The sequence below is a fragment of the Triticum dicoccoides genome, chromosome 5B, assembly GCF_002162155.2.
Source record: "Triticum dicoccoides isolate Atlit2015 ecotype Zavitan chromosome 5B, WEW_v2.0, whole genome shotgun sequence".
NCBI classification, from domain to species: Eukaryota; Viridiplantae; Streptophyta; class Magnoliopsida; order Poales; family Poaceae; genus Triticum; species Triticum dicoccoides.
Genome location: NC_041389.1, coordinates 493444495 through 493466896, shown reverse-complemented (window position 1 = coordinate 493466896; position 22402 = coordinate 493444495). Strand labels below are relative to the sequence as shown.

Genomic DNA, 22402 nt, shown 5'->3' with positions numbered 1-22402 from the left:
GCCTCGATCTTCAATACCTAGATAGGGTTTTGGGGGCTCGGCGCAGTGGTTGGGTGGCTAGGTGGTCAGGGAACGCGCTTGCTCGCGATGGGAAAGGATGAAAGCGAAAAGAGCACAACTGGACAAAGATCGTTAATGTTGTGCGAGCGCATGGAAGAGAGGCAGAAGCATATACATGTTCTTTTACCGTATACGATCTATATGTTCGGAAGATGGTTAATTCCTACTAAAGTCGTATTTCATTTTTGTTTATTTCACTTTTTTTCATTTTCTAAGAGTGATCAAACAACCATACCTAGTAACAATCCGCAATACTATCAGAGTAAAAGAAGGGATCTAATAAGGAAGAATAAAGGCTAAACTTTTTCATTTTACTAGTAACAAGTAAATATTTAGTTTGGAAGGAAGAAAATTGTGATATCATGGCAATAATTAAAAGTAGATGAAAAAGGTCCCAACAATATTTCTTTGATGTAAGGAAGTAAATTATATATTAGAACCAAATGTAGAAAATAGTACTATAAATGGTTTGATGAAATTACCGAAGCAAAGGCAGTAGCGTTGAGCATTTGTGGTTTAGTTCCTCGTCGGGAGAATGATTTGTGAGGCCAGTATCTTGATTGGCATGTGTGACCGGCACTTGATAAGAATCTGGTAAATTCTCATCACAACCTATATCTTCTTCCATTAGTACTTCTTGGGCCACTAGTTCATTTGTCACACGATATTCATGTTTCTCACTGCTAAGGCTGAATTGGAACCCTCCAGTAAGTGCCAACTTGTCACCACAACTTCTGCTTCCATCCCTTCATTTGCTACTAGGACTTCAGGTTGTGCCCTTCTAGGAACTAGTAACATGTCACCGCAATCTATATCATCTTCCATAGCCATTCCATCTACATGTTCATTTTTGTTGGAGCTTCAAGTTGAGCCTCCCTAGGAACATCCACAATTTTTTGTGAATACATTTTAGTCCACTCTCGTTGATCGGAATTTAGATCCACACAAAGATCAACCCCCTCATCTAACTCCATGCATATTGACAAGGTAGGTTTCAAACAACTTTCTGGCATATTATTATGTGCCATAAGATTAATGTATATGTAATATTTTCACTAGAATTAATATTTGGTAATTGTGGCATGGAAATAAGAAAGATACTTCTTGGAACTATAGTTTGATTTGGTTCCAATGAATTCATATCATTTACATTCGACATTCGACCATGAGTGTTAACTCCAACTTTAGGAGAAACCACAATGTTGTCGGCTTTCCTTCGACAAGCACTCATTGTAGAGCTTTTCTTATGAATATTGCGAGAAATCAATGGTAAACTCATCGTAGTATGAAACTCCTCCTTCAGAGTGCCAAAGTAGAGTTAGAAATTTGTGCTTTGAATATGTTGAACAATAATGCCTCCTGAATTCATAGGACATGGCATCGCGTACTCATTCATTTGATTCAAAGGAATGGTCATACAAATAGGATAAAAATAATCTTGGATCTCGATTATAAAGCCTATAGGAATACTACATTCCAAGTGGGCCTCTTCACATAACTCTTGCACACACAAAATGAGATGAAACTTTTTATCACATGATGACATCCTTATTAGATAAGGTAAAAAACAACAAAAATAGGTTAACTCACACAACCACAACTTACTGCTATGTACAATAAACTCCTTCCAACGCCTAATGCGTTGCTTTAAAATAATTACGGTTTAGACTTGAAGAAATGTGGAATAAAACTAGCGTTTAATTTGTCAAGCATAAAACCTAAATCAACTAGGCTCTCCTATGTGCGCTAACAACTTATGCTAAGCAAGATAAACAACTAAGTGATAGCAAGATATATAACATGAAACACTATGGCTATCACAAAGTAAAGTGCATAAGTAAAGGGCTCGTGTAAGAGATAACCAAGGCACGAAGAGACGACGATGCATACTGAAGTTCACACCCTTTTTAGAGGAAAGGCCTCAGCCCGACTTTAAATTAACAGAGCCAAACGTCAACAATAGTAGCAACCAAGCAGAGTACAAGAGAGCACCAAAAAAAGTTTAGACGGCTACAACCGGCAAGTAGGGCGCGCAGGCCACGATTGAAAGCAAAGACCTAGACGAGGCAGATGAAGACTAAGACGAAACATCAACTACGGCGACCTGGCCCGATAGCTCCCGGAGATAGAAGCTGTAGTAGCACGCACACGACCAATGAGGACCTCCATAGCCGCCTTATCTGCCTCCTTAATCAGAGATTTCCACTGCTGCAAGAATATGGACAATTTGAATATGACATTAGCTGCCGGGTTAGGGAACACTTGTTCAATAGTAAACTTGTTTCTAGTTGTCCACGGGACCTAGCACATGGCAAAGAAGCCAAACCAGAATAATCTCTCTTGAGTTGCCCAACCAAAGGGGGCAGAAACAAGCGAAGGGTGTAAAAGTTGGAAGGAGCCCAAGAGAGACCCAACCAATCCCTATGGCAGCTCCATAGTAAGGTATCCAAGGGACAGCGAAAGAGGATGTGATCAGTGTCCTCCAATCTCCCACAAAGGCAGTAGAACTCCGAGCCTGGCCCATGTCTTTTTTAATTTGATCGGCTGTCAAAAGCCGGCCTCTCAAAGCCTGTGATACCCACAAGTATAGGGGATCACAACATTTTTCGAGGGTAGAGTATTCAACCCAAATTTATAGATTCGACACAAGGGGAGCCAAAGAATATTTGTAGGTATTAGCAGCTGCGTTGTCAATTCAACCACACCTAGAGATTAATTATCTGCAGCAAGGTGATTAGTAGCACAATAATATGATAAGTTTTGATAGTAGTGGTAACAGTAGCAGTAACGGTAACAGTGATAGCAATGATTTGTAGCAAGCATAATAGTAGCAACAGCAGTAGTAACTTAGCAAGAACAATATGTGGAAAATTCGTAGGCATTGGATCGGTAAATTCGTTGGATGATATTCGTCATATAACAGTCATAACCTAGGGTGATATAAAACTAGCTCCAGTTCATAAATATAATGTAGGCATGTATTCCGTAAATAGTCATACATGCTTATGAAAAAATTTTGCATGGCATCTTTTGTCCTACCCTCCCGTGGCAGCGGGGTCCATAAGGAAACTAAGGGATATTAAGGTCTCCTTTTAATAGAGAGCTGGAACAAAGCATTTACACGTAGTGAATAGATGAACTCCTCAAACTACGGTCATCACCGGAAAGTATCCCAGTTATTGTCACCCCGGGGTTTACGAATCATAACATGTAATAGGTGAATATGGCTTGCAAGATCGGATCTAGAACATAGATATAATGGTGAAAACATAAATGGTTCAGATATGAAATTATGGCACTCGGGCCTTAAGTGACAAGCATTAAGCATGGCAAAGTCATAACAACATCAATCTCAGAACATAGTGGATACTAGGGATCAAGCCCTAACAAAACTAACTTGATTACATGATGAATCTCATCCAACTCCTCACCGACTAGTGAGCCTACGAAGGAATTACTCACTCCTTGTGGGGAGCATCATGGAATTGGTGATGAAGGAGGGTTGGTGATGACAAAGACCAAAGATTCCCCTCTTCGGAGCCCCAAACGGGCTCCAGATCTGGCCTCCCGATGAAGAACAGGAGGTGGCGGTGGCTCCATCTCGTGAAACGCGATAATTCTTCATCCCTGATTTTTCTCTCCGAAAATAGGTATTTATAGCATCGGAGATAGGGTCTGCGGAGCCACCAGGTGGGCACAACCCACCTGGGCGCGCCTGGAGGGGGGTGTCCTGGTGGATTGTGCTCACCCACGGGCCCCCTCCGGTGGTTCTTGGCTCTAGTATTTTTCTTTTATCGCACAATAGTTCTCCAAAAAGTTCCGTTCCATTCTGAGAACTTTTATTTTTGCACAAAAACAACATCATGGTAGTTCTGCTAAAAACAACCTCAGTCCGGGTTAGTTTCATTCAAATCATGCAAATTAGAGTCCAAAACAAGAGCAAACGCGTTAGAAAAAGTAGATACGCCCAAGCTTAAACCTTTGCTTCTCCTCAAGCAATTCAGTTGATAAACTGAAAGTGAAAAAGAAAAACTTTTACAAACTCTTTTGTTCTTGTTTACATAAATAAGCTTAAGTAGCACCCATGTTTTCAACAAATATTATGATTAACCATGTCAACAATAACTCTTGGAAATTATGTTAACTCATATCAATGGCATAAGCAACTAGCAAGCAATAATTAGATATCTCAAATGACAACACTTTGTCAAAACAATCATGATATAATATAACAACAGTGGTATCCCGCTAGCCCTTTTTGAGACCGCAAAACATAAATGCAGAGCACCTCCAAAGTTCAAGCAGCGACTAAACATTGTAATTTATGGTAGAAAAGATCCAGTCATGATGCACCCAACATTAACTATACACAATGCATGAGGATGACAATAGTGCTCTTAGATCTGGCGCTTATTTGAGAAGGTGATGACTCAACACAAATTAAATAGATACTCCCTTCACAGAGGGAAGCAGGGATTTGCAGTGGTGCCAGAGCTCAAAGTTTTTAAAACAGAGATGAATGAAATTTTGAGAAATGTACCGTTCCTGTTACATCATGACCAAAAGTTATCAATATTTTCCATGCTAAACACATTAGTGGCAGTTCCCAAGCGATAAAAGTAAAGGTTTACTCCCCCTCCACCAACAAACATACTCTACGGCTAGCTGAATCCATGGGTACCGTCCATACCAACATCAGTCCTGGGGATTTTTGTTTAATCATTTGCAATTTTTGATTTTGGGATTGGGAATCCCTATTACCGCCCCTGTCGTGCTAGGACGAGTGAATAAACACTCATCATGAGAATAACCCACTTAGCATAGAAGATACTGACAACCCCCTGTCATTCTATGAACAATCCAGGCACACAAAAACAGATATTTATTTGAAGTTTTTAGAGGTGGCACATGCAAATTTACTTAGAACGACAGGGTAATACCGCATATAGGTAGATATGGTGGACTCATCTGGAATAACTTGGGTTTTAGGATTTGATGCACAAGCAGTATTCCCACTTAGTACAGGTGAAGGCTAGCAAATAGGCTGAGAAGCGGCCAGCTAGAGAGCAAAAACGGCCATGAACATGCATTATGCATAATTAACATAGGAAACTAGTCTGAGGAGGATATGGACATCATGAACATAAATATCGTAGAGGCTATGTTGGTTTTGATTCATCTACATGTGCCAATCAAGCCAATTGAAGCATTCAGAAGAGAATACCATATCATCATACTACATCACAATCATTTTAATGCATGTTGACATCCAAGATAAATTATTATCCACTCCTAGCTACTTAAGCATGGCATGAGAAACTATAATCTCTAATTGTCATTGCAAACATGTTTTATCATAATATGTTGAATCATGGACATCAGGTTAAACATATTTACAAAAATAGAACAAGTTGAGTTCATGCCCGTTTCTCTCTGCCATAGCCAGTTCATCAAATATCGTCATTACTGCCTTTCACTTGCATGACTGAATGGTATAAATAATAATAGTGCAAGAGTGTCGTGTACTAAGCTGGAATCTGCAAACATTTTATTCAAAAGGAGAAAACAAGGTAATATGGGCTCTTCGTTAGATCAATAGAAATGAATATGAGAGCCAATCAACATTTTCATCGTGGTCTTCTCCTTGGTATGACTCAATAAGAAAATAATTTTAGAGAAACACACTATTTTTGGAGTTTTTATTTTTTCTTGAAGAAAGCAAATTAAAGAGAAAGAAAAACAAAAACGAGAAAAACTATTTACACGGGAGAGCTCCCTAGAAGCAAAAGAAGAACAAATCTTTTTCGGTTTTCTTTTTAATACGACAACTAATTAAACTAGAAAGAAAACCCAAAAAGAAGCAAGAAACATTTTTTGGTTTTCTCAAAGTTTTTAAAACACACAAGAAGAAAGAGAGAAAATAAATCTAGCATGGATAATACAATGAAAAATGTGAACACCGACAATTGGAATGAAATGTGTGAACATAAATGTAATGTCAGTGGGAATATGTACTCTCCCAAGCTTAGGCTTTTGGCCTAGCTTGGTAATCACCATCCGTGACCTGCATAGTAGTCGGAGTGATAGCTCATGGAGGCTTTTGGTGTAACCTCCTCAACCCGTCTAGCTGCCTCGATCTCCACCTTGTACAAGCGGGCCTCGTTCTCAAGAACATAATATCTGGGGTTAATTATCCTTTTGCCCTCAGTGGTGTCTCTGTGCTCAGTTTTGCCCTCAGATGCAAATTGTGCTCAGTTTTGCCCCTAGTCCGTGCGCACCGACTCGTTCTGTGAACTTTGGCGTCTCCGTCAGGTCAACGTTTTGACTTGGCCCTTACAGGTGGGACCAGGCGGCAGAGGCAGCCAATTTTATTCAGACCGTTGCATGCGTGGCTTGCGGGACCCAGCAGCGATCCGTTGAGCATAGAGCCATTGCGGGTGTGCTATATAAGCGGGCGACAGCGGCGGTGGCCATGGCGACAGAGAGCACGACCTAGACCATGGCGAGAGAGCGAGAGCACGATGGCGGTGGGAAGCTAGTTGTGGAGGGCGAGGCGGTGGGAAGCTAGCTGTGGAGGGCGCGGCGGCGTTGAGATCCCGTTCGGCTTCGAGCTCCATGTCTTCCGCAAGCTCCCGCGCCACCTTGCGGATGCAGAGCCGGGCGCGTGTGGAGATGCCTGTCTTCGTCTGTCCGCGGTGCCGGGCGAGCGTTGATCGGAGGGTTTCTCACACACTGAGGACCTATAATCGTCCGTTCTACGTGTGCAGCGAGAATGGGGTAAGAATCGGGGCAATTGCACCATTTTCGTGGTCGGGATCTTTGAGCAATGGGTTGATCTGTTCCGTGTTCATGCAGGTTACATGCTTCTTTCTTTGGGTCGATGCTCTGGCCAAGACTCTGATAAATGAACTGCAAGAAGAGCATGAAGAATGGTTGCGCATGCTGCCCCGAACCGTAGTGGCCGCAGCACGAGCTCCGGAAGAAGAGATGGAGGGCGAAGCACGCACTGACAGAGAGCTAGCTGTTGAGCTTAGGATGTTGAATAAGAAGGTTAGGAAGCTTGAAGATCAAGCACTACCAATACCCATTTGCAAATACTTTTGGGCATTTGTAGGTATGGTAATCGCACTGGTTGTAATGTTGAAAATGTATGGAAAGGCATGAATTATGGAGGAATTTGTAATCTTGAAATTGTATGAGAAATTCACCTAGTTTAAATGTTGGTCAAAGTTGTTTAAATGTTGAAAAAGAAGAAGAAGTGATCAACATTTAAATATGTTGAAAAAAGGAGAAGATATGAGGAATTCAGAAACTTTTGATCAATGAAATGCAGCTAATGAATTATTCCAGAGCCAAACAATTAAGGTTAGATATTTTTTGGAGCTGTTAAATATTTAATAGCAATTTAAGTAATCCAATTCGAATACACCGTGATTTAAATCAAAGACCAAAATGTCATGGAAAATGTGCCCAGCTCTGGTAGAGGTTTACACCTAGTGCCAAAATAAATGAACATTTTTAAGGGCATTACATTGAGTAAAAACTAATTTGTCTAAAAAATGAAGGGTGGAAAATGCACAAAAAATTGGTGCGGATGGGGACTCGAACCCAGGACCGCGTGGGTTTGTGGTGTTTAGGGCTGCGCTGGTAACCGCTAGGAGAGATGGCAAGAGTTTGACATGGGTAGGGAAGGAAGGTATACATAGTGAGACTGTGAAATTTGTCAAAAAAATAGTGAGACCGTGAATGTTTGCACATGCGTGAGAGTGGTTTTCCTTTGTTTTGCACTGAATTTTTGGAGGGTTGGAATGTTGAAAACATATGTTTGCACGGAAATTTTGGTTAGAGTGGCACTTGGTTTAGTGTTAGAGTGGCACTTGGTTTAGGATTTAAAGGGAATAAATTTGCATGTTAGTTGATGACTTTTTTTTTGAATGAAACGGTGGGCTTCTCACCCCCTCCGATTTTCATTAATGAAAACCACAAGTTCTCGAGCTTCATGACTTGGTTTAGGGAAGAAATTATATGTTTGGGCATGAACATTTTTTAACACACATAATAAACCCTAATAAATAACTTAGATAAGATGCAACACAAGTACCATTACAATAAGGATAATAAGTTCACGGACAGTTCACGGACTCATGACGAAACATGACACGACACGATACGACATAGAAAAGCAACAAATAAAAAACATTCTTCATCTTGACCTCCTCCTTCCACTTTGGCCGCGCGCGCCCCTTCAACGCCATCTTCATCTTCAGACCTCCTCGTCGTCGTCATAGGGAAGGGAGTGCATCCCGGCTGGAGTAGGGAAGATGTTCTCGTAGTTGGTGTAGATGTTGTAGACAGTGAAGAAGATGGCCTCGCAGCCGCACCAAAAGACTTGGCCGAGGAGCTCGCGCGCGTCAAACGGGTTGGTGAAGGTGACCGTGAGCAGTAGGAGGATGCCGCCGCGGTCAAGAACCTCATTGAGGGTGAACATCCTCGGCGAGCCTCGTGGGAGGTGGGCATAGCCAGCTCTGAGGAAGGTGCGGGTGAGTTCGACGGAACCCCTCCACCTTGAAATAGCCCACACACGGAGCTCCCTCTCCACGAGCATGCCCAGTGGGTAGTGCAGCTCCGGCACGACAGGCGGATGGCTGAAGGTCGGCCCATTGAACTGCATGGTATTGCTTGGGGAGGGCTCGGTCGATTAGGTGTTTGAAGTTGGAGAGAATGGATCGGATCTGGCTTATGGGTGGGAGAGGAAGATAGGCACCCCATTTATAGGCCTGTGGGTGGGAGAGAAAGATGGAAAGGATGAGAATGGTGCGTGTGTGAATCCGAACGCGTGTGGGTATCCGAGCGCGTGTGCGTATCCGTTACGCTTTGCACTCTTAAATTTTTGCACAAAAACGATGCATGGGGCGCGTGCGTGCATTTGAATCACTGCATAGCTCTTTGACCGGACAGTTCATCTGACTCGGTGCCCTGAACCAGCTAGCTGGCCTCGCTAGCCTAGCGCACCTAGCACGCCTCGCTCGCCTTGCTCGCATGCATGCACGTCGTAGCCTCCCGCACATGCAAACCCACGCCGCAGCCTATGCACGTCGTCGCCTCCCATGCATGCATGCAAGGCCTGGAAAGGCTAAGACGGGCTAATTACTGCGGTCTCAGGCCCAGACAACGAGACGACCCAACGGTCCATCCAGTGTGCCCGATATTTGTTTTAAAAAAAAGAGTCTCCCAGCCAATCACATTGCATCTTGCGGATCACCCCCCTCCTCCCCACAGATTCCTTCTAGAAGGGTTAGATCGACGGCTCTTGTTCAGCGTTAGGGTTAGATGAACGGTCCTGGTTCAACGCTAGGGTTAGCAGGGTTCGGGAGGGGTTTGGAGCAGTCAAAGCTATGTTTGACCAGACATCAAATGAGCATAATAAATTAAATAAAAATCAGAAAAATAAAAAACCTACGCACATAGTCTTCTTATGTCATATACTAACGATTTAAGTTGATAAACAAGGTTTACATACATTTAAACGATAAGTTCATGTGTATTGTATGATATCTCGAGTATCTCAAACTCTCTTGTATGAAGTGAAGAGAAGTGTTTTGGGGAAATAAACATGAAAATTTCAAAAAACTCACCACAACTTCATTTTAGAGTGACTAAGAAGGATCCAGGCTTAGTTTTTCATTTTGATGTTTTACACTTGTTTAAATCTTGGTCAAAGTTAAGTTTGACCAGAATTCAAATGAGCAAAACAAATTTAAAAAAAATCAAAAAATGGAAAACCCAGCGCACATAGTCTGTATATATAGAATATATGTTTTGGAAAGTTATTTGGCTGATTTAGATAAGGTCGATAAAAACCTTGCTTAGAAATGAGGTCGTTTACCCTACCTTTGGACCCCTCATTTTAGCACATTTTTTATGAAAATTTCAAAAACCTCACCACAGCTTCATTTTGGATTGACTAAGAAGGATCCAGGCTTAGTTATTCATTTTGATGTTTTAGACTTGTTTAAATCTTGGTCAAAGTTAGGTTTGACCAGAATTCAAATGAGCAAAATAAAATTAAAAAAAATTAAAAAAAGGAAAAACCATGTGCTCATTCAAACATCATCCAACACATTTAAACATCATGTCAAACATAGTTCTAACAAAGGGCCAACATCATCCAACAGAAATACAACATTATTCATAATGTTTCATAATTATTCATATATAGTGTTCGGGCTTCTATTTGTTCCTTGAGCTTCTTGCCATCACTTTGCTCCTCGTGCACCTTGTGCTCATTGCTTCTTCTCTTCTCCTCTTGGATGTCGGTACCTTGTGCATCTTCTTCAAACCTATCACAGAGCTGTGCAAAACATAAAGGGTAATGAGATCATGTCAAGTGACCCATAAATGTACAGTAGTATTTGACCCTTGCAAGATTTACATACCAAGCAGAACTCACAACAACAGAAGGTTGGTCACCATTTGGAGCCTCACTTGGATCATCATTTGGAGCCTCACTTGGATCACCATGATAATCATTTGGATCACCATTTGGAGCCTCACTTGGATCACCATGATCACTATTTGGAGCCTCACTTGGATCATCATTTGGAGCCTCACTTGAATCATTATTTGGAGGATATTTTGGATCATCGTCAAAATCATGCGGCTGTTGACCATCATCATTTCGAACCTCGTCAAAATCCTCATCTGATGCAACTGGCTGTTGTCCATCATTTTCATCATCTGTTGAGGCAACCGGCTGCTGACCAACATTTTCATCAAAGCCTTCATCAAAACTCTCTCCGAACGCTGGATCTACTGTGTTATCATAGTACTTACCGAAATGACCAGACCCACCACATCTTGTGCACTTACGCTTCCTCGCTCCAAGTCCAGCTCCTTCGCTGCAAGGTCTGATTCGACTCTTCCTTGGTCTACCTGCTGCTCTCTTCAGAACTGGAGCGCAAAGCTTGAATCCAGGATCCACCATGTCCCATTGTTGCTTTCCCTCCATAGCAGGCAAGGCATAAGCATATGTGGCTTTGAACCTTGCAACAGAGTAGTAATCATGCACATACTGCTGAATGTTCCCTGCTGGACCTAGGATAGAAGTGATGGAAAACAAGGCATGAATGCATGGCAACCCAGTTATCTGCCATTGCCTACAACTGCAAGTTCTAGCTTCTAAATCCATTGGATATCTCCATTCCCTCTTCTCTTTATCCAAATATGATATCTCTGCTGTGGTACCCGAGCAAAGAGTCATGTTCATTTCCAAGCCTGTTGTTTTCTGCTTCAGTTCATTCATCACGGCATGGATGATAATGTGGCCCATGAATTTTGTCTCGGCTATTCCTACATGATAATGGAATTTTCTGCATGTATTCTATCCTTATCCTGTCCAGCAAATCCACCACATAATGACCCTTTAGTTTCCGGATCGTTGAGTTGAAAGACTCTGCTAGATTATTGTGCACATAGTCAACTTTGCTCAGTTCACTGAATTGGCTTCTGGCCCATAACTTGGAGTGGTGTGTTTCCAAGTATTCTTTCACTTTGGGATTCATGTATAACTACCTCAGGTGGTAGTTGTGCTTCTTCACACTGCAAGTCAAAGATGCTGGCCATAAATTGTCGGTATACACCTTTCCTTTGAATTTCTTCATGAAATTTGCAGCAAGGTGACGCATTCATTCCCTATGCTCTACTCCAGGAAACACATTGTCCACGGGCACTTCTAAACCTTTGCAGGCATCTGTATGAATGACCAACCCATTGGGATGTGCAATAGCTCGGCGCAGATTATGCAAAAACCAAGTCCAGCTCTCCTCAGACTCTGTCTCCAGCACAACGTAGGCAACTGGAAATACAAAACTGTGTGCATCAACTGCACAAGCTGCTACTAACTGTCCTTTAAACCTTCCTGTGAGAAAAGTTGCATCAATAGCCAAATAAGGCCTGCAACCTGCCAAAAAACCCCGGCGACAAGCCTCAAAGCAGAAAAAAACCCTCCTAAAGCATTCCTTGGTCTTTGTCACTCCCCTGAATGTGTACTCCACGGTGTGGTGATCAATATCTACAATACTACCTGGGCTTGTCCTCTCCACTTCACCTTTGAATGAATACAACAATTGAAAACTTTCCTGCCGGTTATCATAAATAGAATCCATAGCGTGTTGTTTACCATTGAACAACCTCATGTATGGTAAATCTATCTTGAATTTATCTTTGATGTTCTTCTGCAATTCCTTTGGACCCACTTGCTGGTTTTCTTTCACCCACTTCTTTACTTCTTCTGCCACCCATCTTGACTTGGCTCTACTGATTGTATCCTTCCTAAGGGTTGATTCCTGGCATGTGTGCTTAAAAGGGTTCACTTTGACCTAAACATTAGTGCTATTTCGCATTTTAGATGCGAGCAGCCTCCATGGACAACCCTCAGTCGGACAGTGCACTCTGTAACGTACTTGATCGCTCTTGTCAACTTTGAATGTACGTTCTACCTTGATGCAGTATGTCACAAGTGCATTTCTACACTCATTCATGGATGCAAAAACTGTAACTTCTTCCATATGAGGGTTCAAAGGGTCCCATTCAATAGCTGCAAGGTCTTCGTCCTCACCCACCGTGTCATCATCCACATGGACTGCATTGTGAGCCTCATCTTGGTTATCAGCCCGAGGTGCTCGTCGTAAATTCCGAATAACATCAGAATATAGCTTCTCTTCATCAATTCCAGAATTGTAGTCATCAGGCTCCACTTCAAGGGGGACCCTACTGCTGTTGCCCACACTTGTCGAGCCACCACGTCGCCGTGCACCAACTGAACTGTTCTGGCTAGAGATGCCATTACGACGACTTGGTTCTCCCCGAGATGTTGCACCCATCATCCTAGGTCCAAATGCCTGCTCAAGCACATCAACTTGCAGCCTCACATGACAATTATCTTTCTCTTTATGCCTAACAAACATGGTAGCTAGCTCTTCATCATTACTAATTGTCACCCATTTCTTTTCCCCATCATAGTATTTGTATACCACTTCATCAAGCAAACCCCAAGGATATTGGCTACAAATTACCTCCCCAAATTGTCTGAAACTCCAATTACTAGCCATTGGCAACCGATAATCAAAACCTCCTTGGTATTTCTTCTGATCCTTTGCATTGAACGTGTACCGGTCCCTTCTAATGTGCATCAAGAAAGCAAACCGCAACTCCATCCTAACCGGCGAAAAACAGAGACGCAATCAGCACACTAATTGGGCAAACCTACTCGAATCGAGTGTTCAAATGCACAACTAAGCTCAATCTAAACAGGAGGCGGGACTTACCCCTCGGGATCCCAGTCGTGGACGCGGCGGATCTCCGGACCGATGCCTACCTCGCCAAATTCTCCGGGGTCGCCGCTGCTCTCCATTTCACCCTAGGGTTCTTCCTCCTAGTTCAAATAGCTCCAGCAGCCCCCCACCTTTGAGCGCTCCGGCCGGGCGCACGGAAGGAGGCCACTCCGTGGGTCGAGCAGGTGGCGGGCGCCCCACCCGTGGCATCGCAGGAAGGTGGCGGGCGTCGCAGGTAGCCGTGGAGCATAGGCGCGGGACAGAAGCGGTGGAGTAGGCGTGCAGCTGGTGGTGGGGCAGGTGCTGGCCGCGGCGCACGTGGCGGCGGCGACGCAGGTCAACCGGCCGGTGGGGAAGCGGATGGGCAGCGTGAGCTACGAATGATTTGGGGATTTAGTTGCACGGGCCTACATGTCAGCTCCGGACCCACGTCCACGCGGTCCCACGTGTAAGCTCCGGACCCACAACCACTAACGCTAGCGGACTGAATGGACTCAAATATGGCCGTTTGGCCTCGTCATAGTAGTTGTGCATGGACTAGGGGCAAAACTGAGCACAATTTGCATCTGAGGGCAAAACTGAGCATAGAGACACCACTGAGGGCAAAAGGATAATTAACCCTAATATCTTCCCTTTCTGTCATAGTCAAAAAGGGCAAGCGCAGGAAAGCAATATCCACAATGGTTTCTTTATTGAACCTCAAGTTATAAGCATAATTAGTGATTTTGCCCTTAAGGAACTTATGACGTTTCATGGCATCAAAGTCTAAGTACTGAGTAGGTAGGATGGGGTCATATGGCAGAGGTGTAACACCAACCTCCTTAGCTAAACAAGAAGCATAAATCCCACCATAAAAATAACCACTACCAGTGTTGTGTTGCAATCGGCGTGCAACAATCGCTCCAAGGTTATAACGTTTAATACCGGTGAGAGCGGTGTGTATGAGGCTCAAGTCAGGAGCACATAGTGTACTACAATGTTGCTTGCCCATGATGCATTTGCCATTAAAGAGCATAAAGTATTGAATTGATGGGAAATGAATACTTTTTATTCTACCCTGTGTCACTCCTCTATCCTCATCGTAGCAAAGGCTAATCAAAAATGACTCATACTCAGATCTTGGTGTCTCATCCAGCGAACCCCAAAATGGAATTTTACAAATACCACAAAACACTTCTAGAGGCATGGTAAATGGACGGTCATAAAGTTTAAACGAAACTCTGAACTTACGAGGATGACATTTAAATGCTTTAGTAAACATTTCTGTGAGGCTGAGATGCTAGATGCACTTATCTTAAATCTAGGGACCGAGCTCGGAGTTGTGAACATATTGCTCAAATTCTTCTTTAATACCTGCACTCACCATGAAATCGCCGCACGACCATAAGCATGACTTGATAGCGGCATCCCATATTGAACTTGCACTTGGTTCAACATAAGACCGGCGTACCGAGCCACCACTAGACAATGCCTCCGAGGACCTCCTCGTCGAAGAACTCCTTCCAAAACGGTACATTTTATTCGCGTACAAATTTATGAAATTTTTGGGTCACAAAATTTTTGTTAACAAACCTTCACAAGATTGATAGCAACTACTCATAGGGGTGCATACAGGCCATATTAAGCATTCAAACTACTTAGAACACTAAGAATTCAACATACAAGCTCATCTACAGCAGCACCGAGAATAGCTAATTATTCAAAATATGAACCACTAAAACAGTTTCGAAAATGGAGCTTAGAGCAAAGAGATCGAAATCCGCGGGTTTGAGAGCAAGAACATGAGAGAGAGAGAGAGAGCTATGGTGGTTTTTTTTCTGGAGGTACGAGATGACTGATGTCTACTACACAACCTTCTTCTTATAGACTATGTTGGGCCTCCAAGTGCAGAGGTTTGTAGGACAGTAGCAAATTTCCCTCAAGTGGATGACCTAAGGTTTATCAATCCATGGGAGGCATGGGATGAAGATGGTCTCTCTCAAACAACCCTGCAACCAAATAACAAGGAGTCTCTTGTGTCCCCAACACACCCAATACAATGGTAAATTGTATAGGTGCACTAGTTCAGCGGAGAGATGGTGATACAAGTGCAATATAGATAGTAGATATGGGTATTTGTAATCTGAAATTATAAAAACAGTAAGGTAGCAAGCGATAAAAGTGAGCGTAAATGGTATTGCAATGGTAGGAAACAAGGCATAGGGTTCATACTTTCACTAGTGCAAGTTCTCTCAACAATAATAACATAGTTGGATCATATAACTATCCCTCAACATGCAACAAAGAGTCAATCCAAAGCCACTAATAGCGGAGAACAAACGAAGAGATTATGGTAGGGTACGGAACCACCTCAAAGTTATCCTTTCTGTTCTATCTATTCAAGAGTCCGTAGTAAAATAACATGAAGCTATTCTTTCCGTTCAATCTATCATAGAGTTCATACTAGAATAACACCTTAAGACACAAATCAACCAAAACTCTAATGTCACCTAGATACTCGATTGTCACCTCAAGTATCCGTGGGCATGATTATATGATATGCATCACACAATCTCAGATTCATCTATTCAACCAACACAAAGTACTTCAAAGGGTGCCCCATAGTTTATACCGGAGAGTCAAGGCGAAAACGTTTGCCAACCCCTATGCAAAGGTTCATGGGCGGAACCCGTAAGTTGATCACCAAAACATACATCAAGTGGATCACGTGATATCCCGTTGTCACCATAGATAAGCACGGCAAGACATACATCAAGTGTTCTCAAATCCTTAAAGACTCAATCCGATAAGATAACTTCAAAGGGAAAACTCAATTCATCACAAGAGAGTAGAGGGGGAGAAACATCATAAGATCCAACTATAATAGCAAAGCTCGCGATACATCAAGATCGTGCCATAGAGAGAACACGAGAGAGAGAGAGATCAAACACATACCTACTGGTACATACCCTCAACCTCGAGGGTGAACTACTCTCTCCTTGTCATGGAGAGCGCCGGGATGATGAAGATGGCCACCGGTGAGGGATCCCCCCTCTGGTAGGGTGCCGGAACGGGGTCCCGAGAGGTTTTTGGTGGCTACAGAGGCTTGCGGCGGCGGAACTCCCGATCTATTGTTCGCTTCAATGTTTTTAGGGTATATGGTAATATATAAGTGAAAGAAGTCGGTCGGGGGAGCCTCGAGGGGCCCACGAGGGTGGAGGGCACGCCCCCTATCTTGTGGCCTCCTCGACGCTTCCCTGACTTGCACTCCAAGTTCCCGGGATTGCTTCTGTTCGAAAAATAGCTTTTCCGAAGGTTTCATTCCGTTTGGACTCCGTTTGATATTCCTTTTCTTCGAAACACTGAAATAGGCAATAAAACAGCAATATGGGCTGGGCCTCCGGTTAATAGATTAGTCCCAAAAATAATATAAAAGTGTATAATAAAGCCCATAAACATTCAAAACAGATAATATAATAGCATGAATGCTTCATAAATTATAGATACGTTGGAGACGTATCAATGACATGGGCTAAAGAGATAAGTGAGGGGGGCCACGTGGGAACCACAACCCACCAGGGCGCGCCTGGGGCTGTTGGTGCGCCCAGGTGGGTTTTGCCCACCTGGTGCACCACCCTCTCATGTTATTTGTATCAAATATTCAGAAAAAATCATATTAAATTTTCAGGGCATTCTGAGAACTTTTATTTTTGGGTCATTTTTTATTGCACGGGAAATTCAGAGAACCGATAAAACATGGCATTTTATTTTGGGTTTTTTACATCTGTGCCCCTGGTTCCTTAGCTCTACTCATTCATTCCCACACTCTTAACTTTTGCTCAATTTTCCCCACTCCCTTGCCAGAAACCCTCATAACTGGGCACAACGGACGTTGCCGTCGGGTCAAAGGCTTGACCGTTAACTCTGACTAGTCGGGCCACACTGGACTGTGTCGTCCGTTCAACCTGACAAGTGGGGCCGCGTTGGTTGGTGTCATTGTTCGACCATTGGGTCGTGGTTTCGTTGGGCCGTCCCTTGCATTAAACGTCTGCGCGCGCCGCCAGGACAGAAGCCTGCTATGGATGCACCCAACAAAGCCTGCCTGCATGCGTCGATCGAGCCTGCATGCGCCGATGCCACGATCCCATGATGCGCCGATCGAGCCTGCATGCGCCAACCGAGCCTGCTTGCGCCGATGCATCTGCCATGATGGACTGACCGAGCAGCTTTCTTGCATGCCAGCCGCCACGGATGCAGCGACGGTCACTGCCGCTGGTTCCTCTCTTCTAGCTAGGTGGCTACATATTTGTGGCTTGTGTAAAAAAGGAGCCACTCCCTTTCTTAGTTGTACTCATTCATCCCTACTAACAAAGCTTTCTTGCATGCACTAGGTGGTTACAAACAAGGGAACCCTACTAACAAGCCGAGCTCTCTAAGAAAATAATCAACAAATATGTAGTCCCAGTATAGGGCCAACAAGCCCATAGCACGATCACATATCTCAAACTAGGAAGAACTTAATAATAGAATAGATAGAAAACTTAATAATAGAAATTAAGAAAAGGGCCAACAAGCCCATAGCAACTCCAACATAGTTCAATTACAACTTAACATAACATAGACTAAAAAGATAGAGGGTTTAGAACCCTAGCCGCCGCCTTCTCCACCTCGCTCCTCCTCCGGGCGCCCTTTTCACTGCTCCTCCGGGGCGTTGTCGATGGGGTACAGAAGAATATGCATGCGCATCGCGGTGGGGAAGATGTTGTTGTACTCCGTGAACCTGTTGTGGGTGGTGAAAGCGATGAACTCCGAGCCACACCAAAACACCCGGCCGAGGAGGTAGAAGGCATCGCATGTGTTGGTGAAGTGGGCAAGGAGAGCAACCACCACCAGGTTTTGGATGACCTCCTCGACGCGGAACATCGTTGGAGATCCCCTCGGGAGGTGGTGGTAGCCGGATGCAAGGAAGAACTCGGTGAAGTTCCTTGTGGTCCACAGCCTTGATATCGCCCACACATGTAGTGTGCGATGAACGTACACGCCGGTAGAGTAGAGCCTCTGCGGCACGGTGGGTGGGAAGCGATAGGTTGGTCTGGTGTACTGCATGGCTGAGGGATGTGCAGAAGACGAATAAGGGGTCGAAGAGCAAGAAGGGAGATGGATGAGGGATGGCAGAGGCAGAGGCTGGCTTAAACTGCCATAGTGCTACGTGTTATTTGGCCGTGTGAACAGTTTGTGGCCATTTTGCATGATAAAAATAAATTGCACGGGTGGCCATTTGGCAGAGGCAGAAGAAAAATAAGCTAATTGCACGCGTGGGATTCCATGGTCATATATATTATATGAACAAAAACAGACAATTTTTGAACAGTTTGTGGCCATTTTGCATGATAAAAATAAATTTGGCCCTTAAAAATTGGTCATTTGCTACGCAATGTCAATTGATTTCAAACGATGCAAAAATACAGAGCCAGCACGTTCACAAAAAACAGAGTAAACGATGCAAAAATACAGAGCCAGCATGTTCACAAAAAACAGAGCAAATGATGCAAAAAAACGACACAATTCGACGGCCCAACCAGAGCTTGGTTTCCTTTTGGGCCCAATAACAATGTTTTTTTCACGGAGTTAGTGGTGGGCGATCAGCCGAGCACAACCAATAGGATCGCCTCTCGCGGATCTCCCCACGATCCAATGATGTGGAGCCGTCCTTGTGATCCAACGGCGCGGAGCCTGCACACAACCAGCCCACCTAGTTCCTTCTAGAAGGCTAGATCTAAGGGTTGTCACTTGGTGCGAGGGTATGATCGGATGACTGACGTTGGGAGCTAGGGTTAGGCGAAACCCCGTGGGGTTTAGAGGGGTTTGAGCTGGTCAACGGGGTTTCGATGGCTTTGACTGAGCATAACTAATTTAAAAAATCAAAAAAATATGAAACCTTCATCGTTCGTCATTTTATAAGACAAACTACCGAGGAAAAATACTAAACTTGGTCTATGGTCATTTTCATGAAAAAACCCTAGCTGGCATGATCAAGGTCAAATGAGCAACATTAATTGTAAAAAGATCAAAAATATAAAACCTGCGCACAATGTTGTCTTATGTGACATGTTACCAACCAAAAATCATAAACTTGGTCTATGGTCATTTTCATGAGAAAACCTTCAAACATATGAGCTATCATGTACATGATTTCATAGAGTTCAAGGAGAGGAGGTGGTGTTACCTTCTGTTTTTGAAAAATTTTAAAAAACAAGAAATCACTAAAGCTTTATTTTAAAGCGAATAAGAAGGATATGAAGTTAGTTTTCCATTTTCATATTTCAAAACGTGTTTTTAATAGTTTTTTAATTAAAGCATATGTTTTCAAAAGAAAATGTAAAAATATGAAGATTAATTCAAAAAATAGTGAGACTTCGAATCTACACTATGGAAAGTGAATATGTCTTAATAAAAAACATTTGGCTCATTTAGAGTAGGTTCAAAAAAAACTTGATTACAAATGGGTTGTTCACCCTAGCTTGGGTGCTCATTTGGAGCACATTTTCTCAAATTCAAATTTATTTGACCTCCTCTAAATCACTTCAAATTTTGCACACATGATCTCCTACAGAAACATAGATAGTTTGCCAAGGTTTTACTTGTTTTTGCATTTTCTTGAATTTGTACTGTCCAGGTTTGCCAAGGTTTACATGATCTCATTTGGAGCATGCATTTGATTTCCTACACAACATGTGTGATCATTGCAGCACCTAAGATCATAGTTCACAACATCTAAACATAACTAACCATAGATTCAGGACAGACAAATATACCACATGCAAATTTAAGGACAGACAAATATAGATAGCATAACCAGATTACTAGCATAACCAAATTCAGTTCAACAGACCATAACCAATGACATTCAGTTCAAAAAACCAAAGGTAACCCAATAGTTCAACAAACCAAACTAAAACTAACACAGCATCACATCATCGATCACATCACGTCGGAGTCAGGGCCTTCGCGAGGGCGGCATGCTTCCCCTTGATAATGTAGTCCTCCCCGCGAATCGCCACATCTCTAGAATCATACTGCACACATGAATGAATTGCATTAGATTCATATACACCATGTCAAAGGAACTAAATGAACAAGGGATATGCTTACCTCATATTCAGAATCGTCACTAAACTCCCCATCGTATGGGTCATAGTCGGCCAGCTTCCTCTTCCCCCCCCCCCCCAACCATCCTCCTCCTGAATATACAATTACATCCATCACTAATAGCCAATTGAAAATTTAGATATGCACACATGACACATTGATCATAGGGCTAATATACTCCCAATATCAGAAATGTTTTAGAAGTGGAGTTTTTTATTTCTGTGCCCCTTAGCTCTATGCATTCAAAAACCACATCCATCACTAGTATATCAATGTATTAGATTTGTACACACGTTGATCAGAAACCCCATTATGACATTCAAATAACACATTGATCATTGGTCATGCACACACATTGAAGAACAGAGCTAAAAATTTATATACTAATGAATCAAAAACCCCAATATGACAAATTTACACACATTGAATCAAAATTATAACTTCTTAATCAATGGATTCCATTTGGGCATATGGCATTCAAAACCCCAATCTAAGTAGCATTAAAAAACATCTAGCATTAAAAACGCCAATCTGTGAGCACTGAAAACAAATCTAATAAGCATCATAGCATTAAAAAATCCAATATGTTCACAACATCTAGCATTTTTGCAACGAATTTATCCAAATCTAAAAACCCCAATCGTTGCAGCACCTAAAATCATAGTTCACAACATAGCATTTTTGCAACGAATTTATCCAACAAACCCTAGTACAAAACCCCCCGTCCCCCCAACCCATACCCTACAGAAAACCCCCACCCATCCGTCAAACCAAATACTCTAACCATCTGAACTACCATATGAATCACAATCTAACCAATGCAACTAGTGAGCAAGCTAAGCAAGTGCAAATACCTGCTCCTCCAGGCGGCGCAACGAGGGCATCAGGATTGACTGCGCCGCTCGACGCCTTCACCTTCTGCAGTGATGAGGCAGAGCCCGCCACATCCGCAGCGGTTGCGAGTTTCCCCGCACCGCCATGGACGCCGCCGACATCCACGGTCGCTGCGCCTGGACCCTGTAGCTCCACCACATTTCCAGCTGCTGCGCCGGTGTCGCCATGAGCGTCGGCCATCTTACAGGTGGAGGCGATGAAGGTGAGGAAGAGGATGGGGTGGGGGAGAGCGAGATGGTGCGGTGGAGGCAGTGGAGGAGAGCGAGACGACGCCGGTGGGGGAGAGTAAGACGATGCGGCAGGGAGGGGATTTGGGGGTAAATGGTAGGGGCGATGGAGGTGGTTACCCTCTTTATATGATGGGATGTTTCGGGCATGTCCATGGACATGTGCTACCCCACGACCACGGTCTCGCATGCACCCACGTATATGCGGCCCCACTCATCAGCTAATGGTCAAAGGCATTGACCCGACGACAACGTCCGGTATAACCTGTTCTGAGGGTTTCGGGCAAGGGAGTGGGGAAAAGTGAGCAAAAGTTAACAGAGTGGGGATGAATGAGTAGAGCTAAGGAACCAGGGGCACAGAAATAAAAATCCCTTCTATTTTATTTAACTAAGAAAAACAGAAAACAAAAGTTTGGGGCAAATGGTTGTGCTTACTAAATTCATCAACTTCATACCTCTCAAAAACGATCCATTAATAAGGTTGATCAAGTCTCATTAACAACCAGCTTTGATTAGCATGCAATCGAAGAACTCTCGTAAAACACTAACTTACCTAAAGGGGGTATGCATGTCCCAAACAATAAGCATTCCATATTTATTTTTGGCAGTAGGTAGAGGTAGTTGAAAACTTCCAATAGTGAGTGTCGGAGATTTTTCAATAACATTAATACCATTCACTTAGAATTGTTTCTTCGGAAAGTGCACCGTATGCTCATTACTATTGATATCAAAAGTGACCTTGCTTTTATTGCAATCAATAAC

General features: G+C 43.2%; 1 protein-coding gene across 1 annotated transcript in view; it reads right to left on the bottom strand.

Annotated features, from left to right (window-relative positions):
* The window catches only part of LOC119309849, a 57583-nt gene extending 35990 nt beyond the window's left edge, over nucleotides 1–21593 (bottom strand). Inside the window, exon 1 of the mRNA XM_037585752.1 lies at nucleotides 21374–21593. Coding sequence (XP_037441649.1) covers nucleotides 21374–21593 — 220 coding nt within the window. The remainder of the gene's footprint in view (nucleotides 1–21373) is intronic.
* Nucleotides 21594–22402: the final 809 nt, after the last annotated feature.